We start from the raw sequence: 23,810 nt of genomic DNA, 5'->3' as shown, positions 1-23,810 counted from the left end.
CAGCTCTTTTTCCAGATGTTATCAGGCCTCGATGTGAAATAGCCTGAGACCTCCTACCCATACCTGGCGCCATCTCAGAGGGCATCTCAGAGCCTCTGCCTCTGGAGGGCCGCTGCTCAGAAAGAGCTCGTTTTCCCCTCTCGCAGCCCCCGGCTGCTGAACCCCTCCCCACCCGCTCCAGCACAGCCGACCCATTGCGTGATGTCCAACCTGCTCTCCAGCACCTGCTGCCGCGGGAGGTGCTGCCCGTTTTAAACGTGGCCTGGAGGGTCCGTTAGCTACGGCTGGCTTCGATGGGGCAGCAGGCTCAGAAAGCCCGGTCCTGGCTCGGAGCCGCGTGCCAGGTGCTGCGCGCGGCTATTCCTGGCCATTGGCAGCCTGCTCCAGCAGCGCTGGCGGGGACAGGAAGGTTTGTCACGGCACTGACCGGGCTGGCATCCTCAGAGCCGCTTGCGGTTCCTGAAAACGTCAAGTGACTTTGGGACGGGGCAAGCAGAAGGGGTAAACTTTTAGGATCTTTAATTTAGACCTGGTGGAGATGATTCAGGGCGGTGCTGAACTTGGCTTAATGCACCTTAAACACGGCCTAGGCTTCAGCGCAGGTGGGTTGGGAAAAGGTTTGCCTGCACAAAATTAGCATTATGATGCTTTTTGTATTCCGATACAGAAGACAGATCTAATGACACTAAGGAAGCAGATCTATGGCTAAAGTGGTCTCCTCTTATTTCCCAGGTCACCTTTCTTGTCTCACTCTTTCCCCCCCCAAGTCATACTGTATTAGCAGAGAACAGCGTTTTATTTCTAGCTCTCATGCGGCTAGAACAGATCCGGCTGTTCACGAGGAGTGTGAGTTTCCCCCAGATGTTTAAGGTTTTGGAAGGAGGCACTTAAACCATCCAAAAGGATGATTTACCCACCGTGTAGATTCCAGGAGAAAAATTACTTTTAGATTTTGTTTCCTCTTAGCAGAGCTATAAATAAATGGGAGATGGCTTTAGGAGGGTGCAAATCGGGTGGAAGAGGAATTCCGGGTTCTGGGAATAAAATCGCCCGGTTCCCACATACACGGTCGCTGCCCTGTTCCCCGGCCACCGCTGTCCGTTCTCTCTCCGCCAGGTTCACGGCTGCGGGGAGAAGGCCAAGGCCCACGCGCGGCAGAGGATCAGCAGGGAAGGGGTTCTCTATCCCGGGAGCGGCTCCAAAGACAAGTCCCTGGACCCAGCCAAGAGAGCCCATCTCCAGCGGCGCCTCGACAAGAAGCTCAGCGAGCTGACCAGCCAGAGAAAGAGCAAAAAGAAAGACAAGGAGAAATGAAGGACGTGAATACTTCTTTTGTAACCTTGAAGTCACAGGTCAGACTACGTAAACCAAAGATGCTATTAAAGCTACCGGGCGGTGCTGAGCCCGAGAGGAAAACGGGAGCTCTCGGTTTTGGGTGGTAGACAGCTTGGAGCCAGCGTGCCTGGATAAATAGTCACTGGGTCTCCCTAAACCACAGAGCTGAGCCGGAGGAAGGCGAGCGGCTTTATTTGTCCCGGTTATCCTTATTGACAAAGTAATGGATGTACACAGAGAGGCTGGAGAGTGCCAGTAACGACGGATATTAAAACACCTAAAGCAATCAGCTGTCGCTGTGACATTTCTCCCGCTACAGTAAAAAGATAAATCTCTGTGAGCAGGAGCGTGGGAGGAACTGAAAACCCCGGGTGACCCTCTCCTCGGGGGAGGATGACTAAGGAAACGGATGCCTCCAGCTCCGTTTTCCCAGTCCAGCGATCCTCCCAGCACAGCTCGGAGTTGGAGTGGACTGGTGTGTCCACACGGCAGCCGGCAAGAGCCAAAGCCCCCTCGGGAGCAGGCAGCGCCGGGCTGTGTCCCCTCCCCACCGCGCAGAGGGGCTGCCGGCTGTGGGCTCAGCCCCGCTGCAGGATGGGGACGGAGAGGCGAGTCTTGACAGCCCAGCGAGCTGCTCCAAAATACACAGCCCACTGCTCTGGGAGAGCCGCCCTCCGCCGCCTTCGCTCGCAGCGCTGGTGGGGTCTCTCCCTCTGCCCCGGTGCCCTTCCCTGCCCCCACGCTGCCCCGACCGGCCGAGGAGACGCTTTGCTTTTCCCCGTCCTGCCCACAAAGCTCCTCAGAGGCCGGTGGCCCTGGGAAAGCCCACAGCAGCGCAGGCAGGGTACGGCCGCGCCGGCTTTGTGCAGCGCTCCCAGGCAGGAGGGAGCCTCGCGTTGAGCACCGCCCGTCCCTCCCGGAGCTGTTCCCTGCTCCTGTACCCCCCAAAACTTACCGATCTCCCACATTGTTTTCTGCCTCCTGATCCTCATCTCCAAAGCACCTCTCCATCCACCCACAGCCCTCTCCCCTCTCCTTGATGGCTGCGAGTGGGTACCGATGGCATCGCACAGGGTCCGCCACCCCCTGAGGAACAGCTCGAGCAGCCACGTTTTGTCCCCAGGATGGCACACACAGGCCCTGGGATGAAGGAAAAGGTGCTGAGATGCCTCCACAGAGGAATGGCTGGAGAGGGGCACAATAAAAAGCTCCAGACCCCACGTGGCCCATCATTTTGGGGCTGAACACCGGCAGGTCTTGCCCACCGGTGATTTCAGCACCGGCGGAAGGCACTCCTCTCATCCCGGCCAAAGGCTCAGCAATTCGCAGGGGCTGTGGGATAGCAAAGTGTTTCCATGTCTGTCCACCTGCCCAAATGCTAGCTGAGGTAGCTAATAAGCAAATTTTCCCCCAAATCTGGGTGCCTGTTAGTACAGGCTGTGAACACCATCAAAAAAACCCTTCCTCATCCTTCAGTAAACCTCATCCCTCACAACCCCCTCCCCTTGCAGCCCCAGCCCGGGCAAACGCAGCCTGTCCGCACCTACCTCGGTCCCAGCATCGCCTTGGCTCGCGCCGTGCTCCCCGGGGCCAGCGTGCGTCAGCCCATGGGGGGATGGCACCGGCTCGCGCGGCAGCAGATGGGACGTCAGGGCTCCTGGAGGGAAAGGTGGGGAGGAGGAAGTGACGGAGCATGGGAGAAGAAAATCTGTGCATCAGCGAGCGGTGCGAGGTGTGTGCAGGGAAAGAGCCAGAGCAGCGCCTGCGAGGGGCTGCGGAGGGGGAGACAGCAGAGACATTGCAGCCTCGTCCCAAAACCAAGGTCAGGCAGAGAAGACAGACGAGCAGAAAGGAAAATCGCTGCCAGTGCGGGGTACCGCCACGGTGTCGTCTTTAATCAGGGACAAGTGGCTCATTCACACTTTTTTTTTTCCTGCTCAAACCCTTCGAGCAACCACCTCCCTGCCTGTGCTCACCCCGTGGCACCGGCTCGCTGGCAAACAGCCCCAAACTCCCCCGATTCCCCCGCCTGGCTCCCTGCCAGCGTTCTGCAGGCAGAGAAGAGCCGAGGCTCCGTCCCCAGGGCATCCTCTGCCCCCCAGCCCATGCCGTGGGGGAGCTCCATCAGAGCCCTCCCTCTGCCACCCTCCAGAAAGTACAGTGGGCATCAGCTCCCCCCAAAACCCCAAACCTCACCCAGGGCTGGTCCTCGCCTGGGCCAGGAGCCACGGGCAGACAGCGTCCAAAGAGCTTTTTCCCCTCCCTTCCCCCTGAAACAGGAGTTGGGCTTAAAAATTATTAAATTAGGACTTGTTCATCTCTGCCTTCGGTCACAGGGCTGAGACGTCCCCTTCTGCACCCAGATTGCGGGAAAAAAACGAGTGAGCTTTGGGATGAGCAAGTCAAAGCGTGACTCCAGGGGCTGCAAAAGGTAATCCCCAGCACAAAGGTTTGTGTTAGGAGAGCAGGAACTTGCCGCGCTGTTATGAGCAGCCCCGAGGGTTACTTCAGCTGGGAAAAAGGGGCCGGGGTGGGAAAAGCTGACCCCCATCACGTTGGACCTTTAGGGGCTGACTCTCAGCACGGGTCTGACCTCAAACCTTAGAGGCTGGAAAACCACTCGACAAACCCGGCCACCCCTCCGCGGCCAGCAGAGAGACGGGAGAGATTTACTCTGCTTGACGAGAGATGGAAGGAAAAACCATATAGAATAACAGTTTCTTTTTCTACTGTTATTTCTCCCTTCCTTCCCATTGGAAGCATTTCAGCCCGGGTGAAATACACCAAAATCCCTCGAAAACTCAACAGAAAAACCACACACGCCGAGAGAAACCGTGCCGTGCCGGCACTTTATCAACCCCCTCTCCGTTTTCCCCCCAGGTCAACCAAAAACCGCCTTCCAAAGAAATCCAGCCCCTGCCCAGGAGCTCTCGAGGTCCATATCCGAGGGCACTGCCGATTTTGGGGGGCCGCCGGGGAGCACGCAGGATGCTCGGGCGCGCGGCTGACGGCCGGGCAGCAGTTCGGGGAGGTCGGTGCTGGTTTTGGTCCATTCGAAGGGAGGACTCCTCTCTCGGGGGTGCGTTCGCAGCCCCCAGCGCATGTGAGGGCGACCCGGCTGGGGAGAGACGCAGCCAAGGAGGTGCTCCGTCCTCCGAATATTTCAGCAAGATGCTCCGGCCAAGGCACGCCGGCAGCTCCGCCTTTTCCAGCGCCGCAGAGCCTCTCTCGGCTCCTGCCCAGCCGCAAACGCCGCCTCGGGGCGGCTCTCGGCCAAACCGCCGGCCGGGCAGAGCCCCCCTCTGCCCGCTGTCCCTGGGGCAGAGCCGGTGCCGGGGTGCGGGACGCCGGGGCCGCGCCGGGCTCCCCCCGCCAGCAGCCTAGTTTCGCCGGAGCGGGTGCCACATGGAGACGGGCTTCCTCAGCGTGGCCAGCATCTGGTTCCAGTGGGTGATGCCCATCCCGCTGGCCGCCGGGCCGATGAGGACGTGGCCCGTGTTGTCGGCGCGGCCGTCCTCGCCGCACTCGGCCACCGTCACCCGCAGGGACAGGTCCTGTGGGGCAGCGCGAGGCCGTCACGGCGCTCCGGCTTAGCGCAGGCGCTGCGTTGCTGGTGCGGACCCCCCCCATATACGTGTCCCCGTACCCTCCCCAACCGGACACGCACACACAGAGGTGCCCCCAGTACTAACCCGTACGTACACATCCCCGATATCCCCCGCCCCATAAATACACATCCGCCAAAATAGCTACACCCCATATAAACGCATCCCTCTGTACCCCCACCCCATCCGTACATCTCCCATACCCACCGCCCCATACTTGAGAACTCCATACGCTCATCCCCATAAGCAACCATACCCCGTACGTATACATCCTCCTATACGCCCCCACCATACTTACACCCCCCCCACTTTCCCCACATCCCCTAAACCCACATGTGCACCATCCACACACACAACCATACCCTATACACCCCCCTACATCCCCCAACCCACACAGACACATCCCCCCCAACAGCCATACCCCATACATACCCCCCACACACACCCCCTACCCCACACATACACACATATATGGCCCCCACCCCACAGCTCCCACGATCCCCCCAAGAACCCCCCCCACCCCGGGGAGTCCTCGCTAGCGCAGGCACTCGGGGACCTGGAGGAGCGACGGGATGTGCCCCCCCAGGCTGGGGACAGACCTGGAGCACGATGGCCGGCACCGAGAAAATCATGGCCTCGTTGAACACGGGGTTGGTGTCGTCCCTCTTCACGGCTGTCTTCTTCTTGCTGATCTTCCTCCCGTCCTGCAGCAGGTACACCTTGACGAAGGGATCTGCTCGGGGTGGGGGGAGAGGGAAACCCGGGGTCAGTCATGCGCTTCCCCTGCGATACGGAGAAAGCGGGGGAAACCACCCCCGGTGGACCTTCCTGGGGGGGTCTGTCCTCAACAGGAGCCACGCCAATAACCACCCACGTAGCGTAGCAGGATAAACCGGGATGAAAGCCCACCCCCCGCCCGCGGAGCGCCAAGGGACACCTGCGCCCACCCGGCATCCCCCGCTCACCTGCGGTCACTTTGCCGTTGGTCCACACGAGGTTCTTGGCTTTGACCACCACCACCGTCAGGCGCTCGGCCGTGGGCAGGTAGCTCAGGGAGAGCAGGATCTCCCCCACCGTGTCCACTGCCTGCGGGACACAACGTCCCATCACCCATCGGCCCCAGCCCGGCCGGGAGAAGAAACCCCCCAAAAAACAAGGTGGGAGATGGACCGCCCCCACTGCTCACCTTGTTCATGTCCTGCAGGTAGAGCCAGGCGCTGAAGGGACGCGTGGCCAGGTCCAGGTCGGAGAGCTTGAGCTCAGCCACGCCGGTGCTGACGTTCCGCTCGTCCTCGTCGATGCCGAAGACGGAGAAGCGCAGACTGTTCTCCTCCAGCGCCGCCGGGTCCAGCGGGATGGAGAAGCGCTCGTCGAAGGCCACGGCGTAGGCGCTGCGCTGAATCTGCCGCGGGGAAGGGGGGGGGATTGCCGCGGTACCCGCCGGGCTTTGGTGGGTACCAAAGATTTGCCCCGCTGGGCCCGAGATCCGCCCTGTTTGGTCCGAGATCCGCCCTGTTTCTCTCGAGGGAGCTGCGAGGAGCCCGTGGGGCTTTGGGGCGGCGAGCGCGGGGCGTCCCCCAGCCCCAGGGAGCCGGGGGGTCCCAGCCCCGATGGGGACAAAAGCGATTTCCCACCTGTGCGCAGCAGCCGCTCAGCGATTGGGATAGAAAACAGGGGCCACGAGCTGCCCCCGTGCCCATTAATTCTTTCAATCACGAATTTCACGTTGGCGGGGCGCTCTCGGAGGGGAGCGCCGGGCATCCCCGTGCCGTGGGAGCTCGGGCGCGCGGCCGCGTCGCCACGTCGGGCTCCGGGACTCAGCCAAGGGGTAACCCCCAGCCCCGCGCCGCAGCCCTCAACCTGCCAAGTGGAGACGGTGCTTTTTGCCAGACATCGTCTCTACGTCACATCATTCGCTTGGAGCAAACGCCGCAGCAACGCCGCAGGGCCCCGTCCGGCGGGGTGCTGGTCCCTCCCCGCTCCCAAAGCGCTGGTGGGGGGAACTGCTCCGAAATCACCGCTTTAGAGACTGGGGTTTTCCTGCTCCAGCCCTATTTCTTTTGGTATCTAAGGTACCACCCAGCGATCAGGGGTTTGCCCTAAAAGGACACCCGCCCGGTGCTCCCACAGGACGGAAAGCCGCAGCCTGGGGTGGTGCGGAGCAAAGCGGAGCCTCCCGCTCCCCGCGACCCCCCCGGGGGAAAGGGATCCCGCTGCGGGACCGGGGGCTCAGCCCTGAGCCCGTCGGGCTCCATCGCCCCCCGAGCGCCCGGAGTGCCCGGCGACGGTTCGCCTCAGCCCACGGACCTCCCCACCGCCTCTCTGTCCTCCCCTCGAGGTGCTCCATCCCTGGGATGAAGGACACGAGGCGGTACCTTCCATCGCCCCCTCCCAGGGCGGCAGTCCCACGCGCTCCCATGGGAGACCTCCGCCCCCCGGAGCCCCCGGGGGGGATTAAAGTACCTCCACGGGAAAAGCCGATTTGCAGTTATATCTGCTTTATAGCACCAGCAACTACCTGTCTGCAGCCCACTTTGTATTTTGGCATCTCTGGGTGAAACGTACAAGAGAAAAGTGAGCTGCTATTTAAAAAAAAAACAACCAAACAACCAAACAACGTAAGTACTGTAAAGCATTAAAGGAAAAGAACGGAATGTGTCTTTATGACTTGTCTCAGAACAGCAAAAGAGCGTAAATAGCGCTGGTGAATTATAAATAATGGTGCTAAATAATAAATATCTCCAGAGCATAAATAAAGAGCCTGATCTTCGGATGGGAAAACGGTCCTAAAAGGGCGCTGTGGAAACGTCTCAAAGGCCGCGGTTTTGGGCTGCCTGGAACCCTTCCCCCACCCCCGCGGCAAGGCTTCGTTAGCGGGACGAAGCTTTCCGCTCCTTTCTGGAATACCCTGATTCAATCAAACCGGCTGACGCTGACCCTGCGCTGCGCAAAAAGCAGCTGCTGAAAGAAAACGGAGGCTCCCGCTTTCCGGAGGCAGCTTTTGGGGCGCTTAAAACGGGAGGTTTCGCCCCAGAGCCACCCCTGGTTCTGGCCCCGCCAGTGTGGACGCAGCGCCTGGACTGGGGCGGGAGGGCGTCGCGAGGGCCGCGCTGGGGCATCGCCAGGGTGAGGTGAGCGCGCGGGGCCGCGGCACGACGCCGGCAGCCTGCGCCCAACCCGCCGCCTCCCCCACATCCCGCCCCGGACCGCTTCCGCCACCGCCCGCAGCACCCCCGGCCCCCGCAGCGGGGACAGCCCGGTGCCAAATCTTGCCGCGCGCCACGCTCGGGGACAACAAAGTCAGCGCCCATCCGCCGCCTCTGCCGGCTCCCGGGTGCCCAAACCCGCCCGGGACCCCCTGTGCCGACCCCCCACCCCGCGCCGGGCTCCAAAGCCCCTGTGCCAACCGCAGCCAGCCCAGCGCGTCCCGGCCCCCCCCCGCCCCCCAGAGCCCCCCCAGCGCCTCGGGGCGGTTGGCCGAGGCGGCGCTGCCGCCGAAAGCGGTGCCGCGAAGGGACGGGCTGTCTCTGCGCAGCCGGGGGCGAGCGGCTCACCCGGGAGATGCCGACGATGTGCTCGGCCGGGAGCAGGCTGATGCGCATGAAGCAGAACTCGAAGCGCGCGTCCTCCTTCTCCAGCAGGTCCTTGCCCTGCAGCAGCGTCACGTGCAAGGCGGCCGCCCTCCCGTCGTACTCCATGGACACCTCCACCTGCCCCACCGTGAAGTCCTGCCCGAAGTTGTTCCCGATGGAGGAGACGGAGCTGAGGGAGTCGGCCGAGACGGATTTCTTCAGGGGGCCGTAGGGGGCCAAGCCCAGGTCTTTGCTCATCAGCTCCAGGCTCCCCAGCTCGTTGATGCTCTCGAAGGTGTCGGCGGCCCGCAGGCTGCTCTTGCGGGCGGCGGAGGGCTTCTCCGGTGCCTTCTGCGAGCCCGGCGCCGCCCCTCGCTGCCAACGGGGAAGGAAAACCGGGCGCTGCCATCCCCCGCTCCGCGCAGAGCCGGGCACGGCTGGGCTCCACCGCTACCCCCCGGCCACCCTTAGAGCGCCACCCCGCTCGGCCCCAGCACCGCCCGCGGCTCCCAAACCCCGTTTCCAGCCCCCCAAACTCTCCAGCAGCACCAGGTCACTGCTGATGGCTCCTCCCCCCCCCCCCGCCGCAGCGAGAGGACGCAGGTGGCATTTTTTGCCCCTCCGGCGGCTCGCGTGTTGCCGAGGGAGAGGAGAAGAGCCAAACTTTCCACCCTTTTACCTTGTGTTTCCCCTCCGAACACGCTGCCCCGTACTTTTGCTCCAGGTACCGGTAGTCGTAGTTGGGGAAGGGGGAGGGCGCCGGGTAGCTGCCGGAGCGCCAGAGCTTCCAGAGGTTGACGGCGGCGATCCCCAGCAGCGCCAAGGCGCCAGCGGCGTAGATGCCGATCTCCCACCGCGGCGGGCTGGTGGCGACTGCCGGGGGACGAGAGGCACCGTCAGGCGGCGCGGAGCCCGGGGCAGAGGCTCCGTCCTCCGCTGCTCCCGCGCCAAAAACTCGGCTCTGAGCTACGAGGATGGGCTCGACCGCGGCGGGGGATAAACCACAGCGTCCCAGCGGGGCGGGTGGGAAACGCTGTCGGGCAGCAGCTCTGCGAGCCAAAACCAAAATCACAGTCCTCGCTTCGCTTCGCTGGGAGGTGACACGCAGGTGTATTTCAGCCCTGTTTCCCGGCAAACAAGGAAAATCAGGGAATGGCGGCGTCGCCCCGGGGGTCCCTTCACCGGCTACGGATCCATCCTGCTCACAGATGTGCTCACATCTGCATCGCCCTTTCCACCCCAGGGAAACCCTCGCTGCTGCCTGCCTCCCCGTGGGCCGGCGTGCCAAGAAAATCCAGACATAGGGGGAAAACACGCAAATAGACGCACATCCTTTGGAAACAGGGGGAAGAAAAGCCCAGAGCTGCTGCCGCTGAGATCCAGGGAGGAGAGAGGTCGGGCGCGCGGCTGCGAAGCAGGGGGGACACGGCAGCCCGGCGATGGTACGCTGAGCGGCTGTTGCTGCATTGCAGCAGCCTCCATCGCGCCCGCGACGGAACCAACAGCCATCGCTCAGCGTAACGCAAAAAAAAAAAAAAAAAAAAAAGGGGAGAAAAAAAAAAACAAACAAACAAAAAGAAAGATTCCTGGTTCCGGAGCGCTGCCGGGGAGTCCTCCCGCGTCACGCCACGGCGCTCCCTCCTTCGGCAGCAGCTCCAGCGCCAGGAAAAGCCGGAGGCGCGCTAACCGAGCTCCCACATGGCACCGAGCGGGGGACAGCCCAGCGCTGCCCCCAGAACTCCTCGGCGGGAGCCAGCACAGGCGCGTGCCAGAAGGCGCCGACCACTCGCATCCGAAGCGCCTAATTTTGACCCCTCCAGAGGGCCACGGGCAGCCCGGAGGGATCTCGCGGGTTAAAGCCTCGGGGCAGGAGCCAGGTCCCGCTTCCCCCACCCCGACCCAAACCCCTTACGGTCTGCAAAGCGCTGCGCTTTCTGGGATCTATGCGATTTCGGCAGTTTTTCCCCCGCGCCCTCGGCCGAGGATGGGGGGGGGAAGCGCTGCCGCTTTCTGGGGCGCTCCCGCGCACGGAGGTTTTCGGTGCCATCCAGCTCCAAGGAGTTCACAGGTTCCTGCTGCCCCCCAAACTGGGCAAAATAACCCTTTACTGGCTCCTACTTCTGGGTAACTCCAGGCACGAATCCCAGCGCTGCTGGAAACCCGCGTCCCGCTCGGACCCGCCCGCTGCCCCGGGCAGAGCGCCGAATGTGGGGAAGTTTGGGGGGCTTTGAGGGTTTTACCCCTGTGGTGGGAAACTAAACCCCGCGTGGATGAGCCGCAGAGCCGCTCCTGCAGAAGGCAGCGAGGATCAGCAGCCCCGGCCCGCTCTGCCCCCCGCCCCGCTCTGCCCCCCGCCCCGGCCCCGCAGCGCCCGGGCGCACTCACCGTTCAGGCGGTATCTGCCTACGTGACCGCTGTCCATGGCAAACGCTCCCCGCTAGCGGGACAGCCTGCAACGCGGAAGACAATGAGTTAGGATGAAGGGGGGGAAAAAAAAACCAAAAACCACAACTAAAAAATAGCTGTCTCTTGATTTTTTTAGCAGGGATGCCGAATAGCTGCTCCCCCTCCATCGCTCCGAGCCGCGGCTCCTCTTCCGGGCACGGAGCAAACGCGCACTAAAGCACCTCAGCCGCTAACAGAGGAGCTGACGCGGGGACTGAAAACCCCACGGGACCCGGGCGAGCGGCCGCGCCGAGACGCCGAGTCGCATCATTTACCTCGGGAGTATTTAAGGGGTGACATTTTCCATCGCTCTTTCTGCAGACATCTCCCCTCCGGGAGCCCTTGAAGCCCTTTGCTGTTTTCCTAATCTCCTTTTTTCCAGCTTAAATCTCGCCTTCGCCTTCCGCAGCTTTCCCCCGCCTGACCCGAGGGGCTGCTCTGCGCCCGCAGCTCCGCCGGGGCCGCCCGCGAGCGGAGCAGCCCCGTTTCGGGGTCGCTGCGGGGCTTAGGCGATGCCGTTCCCCGGGACTCGGTTCCTGCAGGGGGGAAGCTCGGCCGCCCTCCTCCCCGCAGGGATTGTCCACGGGAGGCAGAGGCGAGAGCCAGCCTGAACGTGGGGAGGCCCCTGAGCCACCCCAGCGGGGGCGTCCTGCGGCGCCCGAGGGGATTCATCCGAGCCAGGTGCTTCCCGCTACGCACACGGGCTCTGGGACCCCCCGCAGACCCCCAACAAGCAAACGCAACGCGAGCGGGGCCGGCGCCCCCCGTGCCCCCCGGCATCTGTGCCGGGAGACCACGGACCACCCTCCTCTGCTGTGATCCCACAGACCGCGACCCCCAGGCCCCCCCGCCCCGGGACGCATCTTCAGCACCGCACTTAAAATCTCCCCACCGTCCTCATCGCGGCCCCCCCCCGAAACTCGGGCAGCCCCAGAGCCCTCTCGTCACGCAGGAGAAGAGCCGGACGTGCCTCGGGTGGACGGTCACTCCATATTTGGGTACCATCTTCCCCCTCACCTCGGATGCGCACGCGTTCAGGTGCTGCGGAGGTGATCACCTCCCCCCCCCTCCCCCCAAAACCATCCAGGCTTGGATTTTAATAGGCAACGATGGGAATTGCAGTGGGTTATAGCATAAACTATCAGCCACGCTGGTCTGACGGGGCTGGGGGCCCCTCTGCACGGGCCACGCGGTCCACCCTCGGGACAGCAGCAGGAGGAGGACTTTTTTCCAACTGTCATCGAGTCACTACGCCAGAAGGACAGGAAGGCTGTGACAGGGCTGGGAGATGCCCCTCTCGTCCCCCAACCTCTCTGCACAGACGTACACTTCTGTGTGCAACAGATAAACACTCAGTACAATCACAGCTGAGAACGTCCTAAACTCATGTCATGTGTGGACTGAGCTCAGCTTAAGGAACATTTTGCTGTTTAGCGCTGGAAATCCCCACCGACATCCTAATACTGCAACATTATGGAGATTTACCCAAAACAGCCTCTTTTCATGCCCTGGAAAACTCCTGTGCCCCAGCAAGAGGCTCCAGTTCTTTCCGTGTTTCCCAGTGGGGTTTTTAACATGAAAATAAAGAAGTTTTCAGGACCAACTTTCTCTGCAGAAGGGAAAGCATCCCTTTTAAAAACCCTCCATTTCTTTGGAGAACAGGAAAGATTTTCCAATTTTCCATTTCTTTCAGAGTGTTTTGCCCCAAAACATCCTTTTCTAACGGGCTCTCAGCAGCGACTTCAGATTTCCCAGGCATCGCCCAGAGAGACGCGGAGTGACTGCAGTGTGCGGCACAGGAATTAAATTAGGTGGTATTGTCCGATTAGCAAAATAACGGCAGCCTTCCCCGAGCAAGCAAACGGAGGCGCGAGGCGCTCGGGGAAGGGATTTATCGCATTTTGTGTTAACTGCGCTCTTCCCTGCGAGCGTGCCACTGAGATGCTCTGCCGCCCCCGGCCTGCCTTTCCGATCCCTTCCCGGGAAACCAAACCCGAGGGTCGAGGAGGGGACAGGCACCGCTCTCCCACCGCCGGCGGCACGGGGACGGCTGGCCTTTCCCCGGGGACACCTCGAGGCCCCGCAGAGCCCCGGCTCAGAGGGGACCGGGTCCCCTCCGGCCACCGCAGTGTCCCTCTGCCCCACTCTGCTTCCCGGCCGCTGCAGAGACGGGGATGCCTTGTCCTGCCTGGGGGGGGGGGGGGAGGGTGATAAAGGGGCTCCATGCAGGGAGAGAAACAGCAGGGGGGGATGAGGGGCTCCCCCCAGCTTTAGGGGGGGTTGACACCTCACCGCTGTTTTGGCATCGTGGCCGTCCAAGGCCCGAAAGAGCTCGCGCAGAAACCCTCCTTGCTGGTGCCAGAGCACCTGCACCAACGCGGGTACGGCCCCGCTTCGTGCGGACCCCCTCCAGAGCCCGCTGCAACCCTGAAATTTTGCAACCCAGCACTCTCCGCACCCCCCCTTTCCTTCCAGCCCTGACCCCGAGGCCAAAGCCTGGCTTTGCCAAGCACCCGAGACCGGCCGAAATTCGTCTCACCGATGAGCTTGGTGCTCCCGCAGCATCCCTCCTCCCTTCCAGCACCGACCCTCCCGCTCCGTCCCGGGCTCCCAGTGAGGCTCTCCCATCCCTCTCCATCCCTCTCCCCGCTGGAGGGGCGAAGCCCTCTCTGCCCTCGATCTGAGAAGCGGAAAATTGGGATCACGGTTGCCGCTGGCTCGTTTGCCAAACAAAAAACAAAAAACAAACCACCAAAAAAAAAAAAACCAACCCAACCCCCCAAAAAATCATCCCGAACTTGACTAAACGCCGAGGTTTGGGCTCTGACACCCCCCCCCCCTCCCCCCCTGCAGCGCCCCACGGACTGCGCGTTGGGCTCCTGGATCCGACCCCCCCCGCCCCGACGGGGCACAGAGGGGGATGCTGCCCCCCCCCCCCCCCCCCCCCCCCCCGAGCTGCGCCCCCTGCTCACTCCTGCGATGAGCTGCCCGCTCTCTGCGCCCCCCGGGCTCTCCAGCCCCCCGTGATGCTTTTTGCTCTACCCCAGCCCAAAACCCCTGGCAAAGGGGGGGGCAGAATCGCCCCCCCCCCCCCCCCCCCCGGCCAGGCCGCTCCGGAGCCCGTTTCCCCCCCCGGTTTCTCCCGCTCGGGGCTGACGGAGGGACAGGGCGGGCCGCGGGGCGCAGCCACCGGGGGCTGGCGAGAAGGTGGCTCCGCTCGCCCGCCGCCGCGCCGGGGCAGCCCGGGGACTGCCGGGGGGGGAGTTGGGGGGGGGGGACACACACACATAGCCGCAGAGGTCTCCGGCTCTGGTTTCGCCCCCCCCCCCCCCCCCCCCCGGCTCTCGGCACGCAGCCCCGCAGGCTGGCAACTTTCCTCAGGAAGTTGTCGTAACCCCCCCACCCCCCCAAAACCACCCTCCCCCCTCCCCCAGGGAGCGAGCAGGGCCGCTGTCCCCCCCCCCCGCCCCCCCGGGTGCGGGCAGCCCCGGGCACAGAAGGCAAACGTGGTCCTACCCCCCCCCCCCCCCCGCATCCCTCCCCACGCTGCCACCCCGTGTCGCATCCCCCGGGGCGGCATCACCCCCCCGTGTCCCACCGCCCCCGTCCCCCCCCCGGGCAGAGCCGCCCCCCTGCGCGCCGGCAGGCGGGGGGGTCCGCGGGCCCCGACTCACCGCTCCTTTGGGGGAAAAAGGTGCATTTTCTGGCCGATGGCGCGGAGGAGGGGGGGACGCGGCCGCCGGAGCGGGGACTGCGGGCGGTGCCGCCCCGGGCTCCACCGGGGCTGAGGGGGGGGGGGGTGGGGGGGTGACGGGAGGGATGGGACCGCTCCGCCCCCTCCAACCCCCCCCCCCCCGGTGGGGGGAACCGGGGACAGCTTCTGCCCCCCCCGTCCCCGGGGCTCTCCACAGCCCTCCGGCTTCAGGGCATCAGCATCCCGCAGCCCCCCCGCTGCTGCCCCACATCCCCCCTCTTCTTCTGCTGCCCAGGGACCCCCTGCCCCATCCGACCCACCCCCCCCACCCCCCCCCGCAGCATCTCAGCACTGTTCGGCTCTTCCCCCCTCACCCAGGACCACCCCCTGGACCCCACTCAGCATCTCTCTCCATCTGGACCTGCAGCCCCTCCTCTTGCCCCTTCTCCCCCAAAGCCACCCGAGGGTGGCAGCCACCACCTGCCAACCCCATCCTCGCCCCCCCACCCCCCCATCCCTAAATTCGGCGCCCACGCTGCTCTTCCCCGCTGAGGGCTGGGGAGGGTCCCCGCAGTCTCCCCCCCTCCACGCCACCCCCAGTAGGGCCCGGGGGCCGCCCCGCAGCGAGCGCTCGGCCCTAAGGACAATCCATCAGCTCTGCCCCCCCCGGCCCAGCAGAAGGCGAAGCTGCTTCTCAGAAAGCGCCAAGCGGCGTAGTTCACGCGGGACTCGGCCCAAAAAGCCCCTTCGGCAGGTTGGCACCCAAGCGCCGGCTGCCTCCTCCTCTGGCAGCGGTCACCAGCCAAAAAACCTCTCCTACGGGCGCCCGCAGGGAGGGGGATGGAGAGCCTTCCTCTTCTCCCGCCGGCCTCACCGCCACCTCCTCGGCCGCCTTACCTCAAGCGCCAGACCGCCGTCATCCCGAACACCAAGAGGTTCGCTTCGCTTCAGTCGGAGAAAACAGAATAATCACAATTTTGTGGGGGGAAACACGCAGGCAGCCCAAGCAGCGGGGGTCTCCGCTGGCCCCAGCGCACCTCTAATTCCCAGGAAAACCTACCAGAGCAGCAGCGGGGCCAGCGCGCCACCCCCCCCACCCCTCCCGCGCTGCCGCAGGGCACTCCGGCTCCTCTGCCATGTGGATCTGGGGGGGACAGCACCGGGACATGGTCCCACCGTCTTCCTGACATGGAATCAATTTTCAGAGAGAAAACAGACCCAGCGCTGACTGTAACCCCAAAACCGCCACGGGGTGGGAGAGGAGCCGCATCCTGCGCTGTCCCAGGGCGTTTGGCACCTGAAGACCTGTCCAGCCTCGCACAGACGCCAACTAATCCATTAATTGCTAACAGACAGCAGGAGCTCGTTACCACCTTGTGCTTAGGTTGGGCCTTAGATAACTGTGAGGATAATTAAGTAACAGCGGTTTGATGATGCAGAGTGATAAACGGACCCTTCCAATGGCCAACACACGAGCAGTCCAGCGCGTGGCCACAGTGGCCCACGCACCCCTCGTGGGGATTGGGGTTGGCTTTTTCCCCACCAGGGGGATGTGGCTGAGGGACCTCAGGCGGGTTCTGCCTCTGGTGGCACGTTCAGCCATCCCGCCACGCAGCAAAAACCTATTCTTGGTCGAAGTACTCCTGGAAGAGCTCCCTGAGAACACTTGGGTCAGAAAGCCACGGTTGCAAAAGCACCATCCGGACCCTTTAAGGCCAGCAACAGCACCAAGAGTCCACAGGGAAAATTAAAAAACAAAAAAAAAAAAAGAAGAAAAAAAAAGGGCAGGAAAGAAACTCTTGTGCAGCCCTGGTGACTATCGCTGCCTCCCCCCGCGGGACAGGGGCCGGGGGCAGCGGGGAGGGTGGCACGGTGGACCCGCAGGCGGGCGGTGATCCGAGCACCGGAGAGGGCAGGGCACGAGGCGCCTGCGCCTGCCCGCGCCGGCGGGTTTTCACGGGGTCCAGGCAGCGGGCGCCCCCACAGCCCTGCCTGGGGCAGCTCATACAGCCAACTGCGGGATAACTGAAGATGCTCGGGAGCAGCCGTTTCCCCTCGGATCCTGCCCCGGGCCAGCACGGCCGTGGGCAGGCAGGGTCTGCATCCCCCTGCGCAGCAGCCGGCAATGTGAGGTGGCACCTCTGCTCTGGAACCCACGGGTGGCCACGCGTGCGCAGGGCCAGGGGGTGGCCTCAGAGGCATTACCCGGGTGTTAACAACTCGGAACCACCACCTAAAATCCTAAAGTGTGACAGTCCCCATGAGTGGGCTTGAGGGACATCTCCGTACCCCCGAGCAGTGTCATCCCCCGACGGTTTGCCTCTGGAACGGAGAAACCACTCGCAAGAAGAAGGTCACCCATATCAGCAGAAGCTGAGCAGACTCTCCCCCACCCAACCCCTCCCCTGCGTTTGCCCTTCTTAAAGCCAACAACTTACCTTTGGCAAATCTCACTACCAATATTAGGGTATGCCCACAGGAGGAAAATTATCTTCTTCCAGTTTTCTGGCAAAGGTAAGCTAAGAAAACGCTCAGCGAGATACAGGCGTGGGTAGAAGCGGGAGACTACTGCCCCTTCATATCCAACGGGATGGTCTCGTTTTATGCCACCCCAAACGTTATTTCAAGTGAGGCTTATCCGCTGTCCTTTCATCTTCTCTACATGAGGCTGCTTTTGAGTACTGCTGCGAGAGACGATCATAGAAGGACGCGTAAGAGCAGGTGAGACTGCAGTGATTAGAGCCCACCCGCAACGAGGTGCCTGCGAGGGAAGCGCCGATACTACCCTTACTCCACACGCTGTGCACAGCCCAAGCCCACCCCACGGCAGGAAGATCACCCTTGTAAAGGTGCTGCAAGAAGCATTTCCGAATGCCAAGGGTGGACCAAGGGCTTGTGACACTCGTTTCCCTGAAGATGTGGAAAAGTTCATTACCTCGAGGCGCAGCATCCGTAACGGGCAGCGCCAACGCGTTCAGCCTTTCTACTGGGGGGAACTCAGACCAAGCCCCTCAGGCCCCCCAGTGCCACTTGCGAGGTGACAAGCAAGACAAACCACGAGCACTGACACGGCGTACCAAAGAACACACCAGCAAACAGCGCTTTATTACACCGGTTCAGTTATCCAGACTAACCATAAAAGCCGTTTAGATGGATGTAGACAAACAAAGTCAGTGTTTTATGTATTAGGTCAAAGCTCCAAAATCCTTACCAGGGAGCAGGTATTCTTCACCAGCTGTTCCAGATGTCCCTAAGTGGGTCTCTGGCGGGGAGGGGAGGAGGGAGGTACAGAGACAGGTCCCCCCGAGGTGCGCCTGCTGCCGCCCGGGTCACGAGACAGACAGGGGAGGCGGTATTGCAAAGAGATCGGGGGGAAACGGCGTTAACCAGCGCACACAGAATGGAGAGAGCCTGGCCCGAGCCTTGCTCGGCTGGGACCACACGAGCACGACACGCTGGTACGAGCTACCAAACAATCGGTTATCAGTTCCTAAGACTGGTCTAAAGATGGAACTAGAACGACTCCGGGTGGAAAGGCGCAGAAATAAACACTCGCTCAACTCTGCCCGCTCACACGCTTGCCAGCACCTAGCTACACAGCCCGATATTCTTCACAGCAGCACAGGACTACCGTTTCAGAGCAGCCGTTGAGCCGCTATCCACAGTACATGGTACATACTCGAGGAAGAAGCCTGATGCTACCTCTCACGTTGGTCACCCTCCTCTCCGCCTGCCGAGCGAGCGGGGCAGCCCCCGGCCCACAAACTCCGCTTCCTTCGCTGAGCTCCTCAGAGGCAACAGGCGGCTCCATTAATTGAGGACTGCCCATTCTTTAGGGGTGGAAAGTACTTGAGTCACTCTGTAAACACGGGAGAAACGCAGATTTTGGTTGTCCTTCACGTGCAGGACTAAAACGGATCAAAACTGCGGCTGCCTGCTAGCCAGCAGCTCTGCGAGTCTCCTGCCACTTCAAAAGTTCGGGGTTGCACTCGTGAGATTTTACTGGTGGTGTTTATGTCATTTTCTTCTGGATAAGCTCTTCCCTGAAAAATACCCTTTAACAGCCAGATTAGATCACAGTATTTAAAAAATGATATGGTTACAGTTACGTCAGTGCCTTCCACGCCGAGGCAAAGGCTCAGAGCAGAGGTTACAAAACTGACGCTCAGTGTAGCACTTATATTTTGGAATAGTGACCTGAAAAAAAAAAAAAAAAAAACCCCAAAAAACGCAGCGCAGGTTTCCAGTTTGTTTTCCTGGATGCTGAGTCACCAGCAGAAGTGCTGCCTAGCTTGGCCTGCAGACCGCCGCTGCTACACAGTGCTCAGGGAAGAACGATGCGCTTCGCCTCAGTTTGTTCTTTTGGCAGGGACGGCGGGACACGAACAGCTACTCTGCGCGAGGCTGCGGAGGGCGCCTCCTCCAGAGGGACTCGGCAGGCTGCTCACCCTGGAGTTGCCTTGGGAGGGTCGGGGCAGCGCCGAAGGATGGCAGAACGGGAGGTGTCCCGTACGGCAGACGCCAAGAACGAACTACTCTTGGTAAGCAAACTAAAAGAGCTGAGAATAAGGCAAATAACTTAAGACTGATGGATTAATTCCCAGTTTTCTGCTTGTAATACATTTTACTCCACGAAGCGAAGGAAAGGCAGGTTGACCTTTCTTATTTAACCTTCCCTTACATTTAAGAGATGACCAAGACTAAAAGAAAAAAATTTAAAAAAAAAAAAAAAAAGAACTAAGGAGAAGTTGTCTGTCTCCCTAGAGCTGTGGTACAACAGAAAACTATTGTAGGCTATTCCAGGATGCTGAAAGTCAGTTTAGAGAAAGGCAATAACCCCGCGTCACAGGGGCTGTAACAGTAGTGTACTGGATTACATTCTGTGCAAGTTACGCAACTTGTTCACAAGCTTCAGTTTATCTAGGTTTACCTCGCGGCACTTCTGCTAACTGGTGGCCGAACACTTTAAACAATCTTACTCCACAGCTCAGGGTGGTTTCAGCAGAAAAAAAGAAATTTGTTTCCTGTGTCTGGTACCTGTACACTCCAAAACAAGTGTTCCTAATGCCCAAAGGTCAAAATCGAAACCTCACAGTTTACTGGAAATAGATCAGCTAGATTCCCTTTGCGCTTTGTTTTAAAGCCCCTTGTCTCCAAACCCTGTTTTCGAGGAAGACATACAACGCACTGGCACGAAGATCCCATCTCGTTGCAACGGTGTTGGTTCTGACTTCCCCCTACACAGACCTTCTCCGCCTCTGACTACGTGTACACGAGGAGAAAGGGTGTGTATGTCAAAGTGACATCTTTTCCCCAAGAGGATTTTCACACATCGGAAAGCTAACAATGAAAATTACAAGTTAGGTAGGATAAGGTTGAAACTGTCCACCGGGCCACCTTGAGCACTACGAGTTCCTTTTAGCCCTTTGTCTGTTGCTCAAAGTTTCCTCTCCCTTAGTTTGTTCCCATTTTGCTCGTCCAGTATTGATGAGCGTCCATCACCGTTGCTCAAGCATTTGTCCTTTTCGTATTTGTGCTCTTGCTTCTGTCGCCTTATCTCCTTATACCGCAAAGTGATGTCACTGAAAAGAAAAAACACAAACAGAGGTGAAGTAGTGATGCGAATAAACAATTTCAATACGCAATAAGAACACCAGGGAGAGTCTGCTGTGGATGCAGCTGCCCTTGGGACAACGGCCCACTTCAGCCTTTCGGCTGGAAATGTCTGAAATTGCTCATGGCATTGATTGACTTGAAATTTGTGTTTCTTGCTCGTAGTCTGGCTATCATCACCTCTGCCAGAAGCACAACACAACAGCACGCTCAACAGGAGCGACCACTGCTGGTGCACAGGGTCTCCTCTACAGGCGAGTGGAATTGTCTCAGCCTTGTGCAGCTGCTTTTCACGGACTGGCTCAGAGCAGCATCCAAACCAAACACGTTTAACTTGGCTCACTTGTTGCTGACACTGGGACAGCTCGGACAATCGCACCACAGCAGACTGTTCTTGCAATGAAGCTGCAAAACATCTCAGTCTTGTCTAACTCGGAGCACAGGAAAAACAAAACACCCATGTCGTCTGCCACCTTCACTCATCCAGGAAGATCGGGTGCAGTCGGGCACTTAATGGCTCACCTGCTTCTACAGCAGCACCATTGCAAGTAGCCCCACAAAGACCAAAGCTACCAGAGGCTTGACCCAGACACAAAACTGCCAGGATCACGCACAGAAAACTCCCCGTTTATTTAATAATTCTTACACAAACACACTGCAGCTCTAGCCAGCCAAAGGAGCTGTACTCTATCCTCAGGAGGCGCTGAAGGCTAACGACAGCACGCATCTGAAGACACGCTCCTGATGGATGGCCAGAACAACCCGCCCCGTAAGACGCAGGCTAGACCCGAGTGTAGCCCATCAAGCACCGCTTACCGGATGAAGAACCGCCAGGCTGTCCAGGTGAGCACAAGTATAATGCCCAAGATCCAGCACTGGGTAATGTAGAACGGAAGAGAAAGCGTGAGCGTGTAGGGGTCATACTTCACGACAATCAGAAACTCCGTGGCAGTGATAGCAGCGACCAGCCATGCCTGCTGACCCAGTTTCTTATGGAACTTCCTGCAAAATAAATGCACAGATGAAGCAAAGCTATTGCTATGAAATTAAGCATTCAGAGAAATATTCAGACAGACAGCTGGGGTAAGAATTTCATTCAGCTTTGCACAGTTCTAAAAGTCTAGTTCGGATTACACACGTACGAAGCCTATGCAGGCTGACTACTTTCATGTTGGTGTTACTTAAGTTTCCTCTCAGAGGCTCTGAAAACACATGAAAAGTTAAATTTCATCATCAGGTGATGCAAGGAAGTATTCTCATTTCCAGGGTATTGGTAAATCCACATAAAGCAATTACCTGGCCAGCTGGAGATCAGCTGAGGTTCAGGGTACGGTATGAAATAGGAGCTCTACGCCTAGATTTCCTCTGCAAGTGTCCAGTCACACTGCTGGAAGTGTATTTAAGCCCTATATAATTGCATTCTGAAACTTACTCTCTTCCCCAAAAGGTATCCAATGAGCTGTCACAAATGATCTCTGAACGGATTTCAAAAGGAGAAAGCTTAGTAACAACCAGGCAGAATGCTGGAAGACACAGGGACAGCGTTGCACTTCTGCAACAACACAACCTTGGGGCAAATCCGTGATTAATACCTAATCCCCAGGGTTTGTTTTTAAGCAGTACCAAACAAGTCAACGAGAAGCTGCAGTGCTATGTACTCATCCATCACTAATGCCAGAAATTAAACTGCAGCAGAATCAAGACGTCTATTCAGAGGCTCTACTTGCAGAAGGAGAGATTGGGAACGTGCCACCTTTTGGGTCACCTATTCCTGAAATACACAAACCCGGAATACCTACAAGGCCACCTTTCAGGAAACCTCACTGCCCCCGCAGGTTACAGCCTATTGCTAGAAACCCGGGGAAGCTGCTCGATCTAAACCGCTTCTTGACCTTGTCTGTTCACGTCCTTTTAGACTTGATATTTTTACAGCTTACGGACCTGATGACTCACAGGTCAAGAACCAAATGGGGTTCTGTTTGGGCAGCAGAACAAGCCCCTTTTTATGCATTGGATTGCACCGAAATCCTGCCCACCACAGCACCACTGGTGCACACAGACATGCTATTCAACAGCACAAAGTCAAGTACATCACTTCCCACTTCGCAGATTAATTTTCCTTCTTCCATCACCCATCTCCTGTGTCTAAGACGGGATTTTATTCCCATTAGAGGAAAGAGAAAGCTACTAGAAGTTGTATGTATTTTTTTCCCCTTTCTTCCAAAGGCATGATTTAATTAAATGTTTCCTGAAATCCAAGCGATTCGAATCAAGGAAGACTGAACTTGAGAAAAGCAATACCCTCAACCACCATAATCACCAAATGTTTCACAAGCAAGCACACAACTAACTTTTCTCAACGGCCTTTGGATGGTATCTTCTACTCAAAAAACCACACAAAGCAGCACTTTGGTGTACCTTCCTGTTAGCCCTAAACCTACCACCTTAACCGATTACTGTGTCTCTGAAGACACCTGAGACAAACCACGCAAACAGAAGCACCACCACCTGAACTTAAAGGCGGCTGTTCTTTTTGCCTTCTGTTATTCCTTATTCTGCCTTTGTTCTACACGTCTCTGCTTTGATCACAGGGAACATCTATTCTGCAGAGGGCCTTGCCCTCTCACTTAACCAGAGTGTATTCCGAAGTACATTTCCCTACCGGCTCCCTTCTCCCTTGCCCAACCTACTGGGTTACGCCATTCCTACCACAGCCTAAGACGTGAAGCGAATACATCCAGGAAGAATTCAGTGTAAAGCGGCAGAACTATTGGGGCAGGATGGAGGAGATGGGGAGCAAAGGGATACAAAGGGATACAGCAAACCTACGGAGGGCTGGAGATGTTCAGCTGACCTCTGCAGTACTCCCAGGGCACTGCAGCAATGGGCAGTTCCTGCCTGGTCTACGACGGCTGTGACACACAGCCCCTTGTCTGGCGGAGGCACTGACTTAGTAAACGCTGTGATATTCCGCAGGCACGTAAGCTCTTAGGGCTGCATTTTCTTGCTGGTTTCGCCACGCGGTGGATGAAAGAGAAGCCACCTTACAAATCCCCGATTAGGATTTCCTCAGAGAGCGGCTGTTCCGCTAACGCTTCCCTCTGCCAGGCGGAGAAGAAGCCTGCCCGCCGCCCTGCCGCCTCCAGCGGGTACACTGCCCGCTTCGCACGCTGCAGCGCCGGCCCCAGGCACCTCCAACAGTGCTGGGGCAGAGGGAGCCGTGGCTGCACGTCTTCTCCCAGTTTCTCTTCCCCTCTTCTCATCCGAGGCCAGCAGCTGCGCTGGGGAGAGCGCTCTCCCTTCTGCAGGCGTTCTCCTGTTGCTCAGATGTAGCTGCTCCACGAGATGCCCCGGGATTCTCACTATCTGGGAAGGGATCTAAGCACGGAGAGCAAACAGAGCTTCTCTTCCCTCTCCTGAATCCAGGGCAGTCATCGCAAGTCAAGCGCACAAAACACAGTTTATTAAACATGACACCCGAGAGTCATATTTGACACCAATGCATAAGTTCAAGCTACAATAAAATCATCCAAATACACTGGGAAA

General features: G+C 59.4%; 3 protein-coding genes across 4 annotated transcripts in view; 1 reads left to right on the top strand and 2 right to left on the bottom strand.

Annotated features, from left to right (window-relative positions):
• Positions 1 to 1,446, top strand: part of IGHMBP2 (immunoglobulin mu DNA binding protein 2) — a gene marked incomplete at its 5' end in the record, with an annotated part of 44,653 nt that extends 43,207 nt beyond the window's left edge. Inside the window, one exon of the mRNA XM_082485668.1 lies at positions 1,117 to 1,446. Coding sequence (XP_082341794.1) covers positions 1,117 to 1,314 — 198 coding nt within the window. The 3' untranslated portion in view covers positions 1,315 to 1,446. The remainder of the gene's footprint in view (positions 1 to 1,116) is intronic.
• Positions 1,447 to 4,715: 3,269 nt separating this feature from the next.
• On the bottom strand, positions 4,716 to 11,020 carry SYT12 (synaptotagmin 12; the record flags this gene model as incomplete). Its single annotated transcript, XM_082485526.1, has 7 exons — positions 10,898 to 11,020; positions 9,192 to 9,385; positions 8,495 to 8,887; positions 6,127 to 6,342; positions 5,906 to 6,026; positions 5,540 to 5,673; positions 4,716 to 4,889 (listed from the first exon to the last, which is right to left on the bottom strand). The coding sequence occupies exons 1-7, from the start codon at positions 10,932 to 10,934 to the stop codon at positions 4,716 to 4,718; spliced, it is 1,269 nt and encodes a 422-aa protein (XP_082341652.1). The 5' UTR covers positions 10,935 to 11,020.
• Positions 11,021 to 17,725: 6,705 nt separating this feature from the next.
• The window catches only part of PTDSS2 (phosphatidylserine synthase 2), a gene marked incomplete at its 5' end in the record, with an annotated part of 42,043 nt that continues 35,958 nt past the window's right edge, over positions 17,726 to 23,810 (bottom strand). For both annotated transcript variants that reach the window (XM_082484905.1, XM_082484906.1), the window contains 2 exons: positions 17,726 to 20,233; positions 21,081 to 21,266. In XM_082484905.1, coding sequence (XP_082341031.1) covers positions 20,089 to 20,233; positions 21,081 to 21,266 — 331 coding nt within the window. In that variant the 3' untranslated portion in view covers positions 17,726 to 20,088. The remainder of the gene's footprint in view (positions 20,234 to 21,080; positions 21,267 to 23,810) is intronic.

This window comes from Vanellus vanellus (genome assembly GCF_965231255.1).
Source record: "Vanellus vanellus genome assembly, chromosome: 6".
NCBI classification, from domain to species: domain Eukaryota; kingdom Metazoa; phylum Chordata; class Aves; order Charadriiformes; family Charadriidae; genus Vanellus; species Vanellus vanellus.
This window is presented reverse-complemented; position numbering and strand designations above follow the sequence as displayed.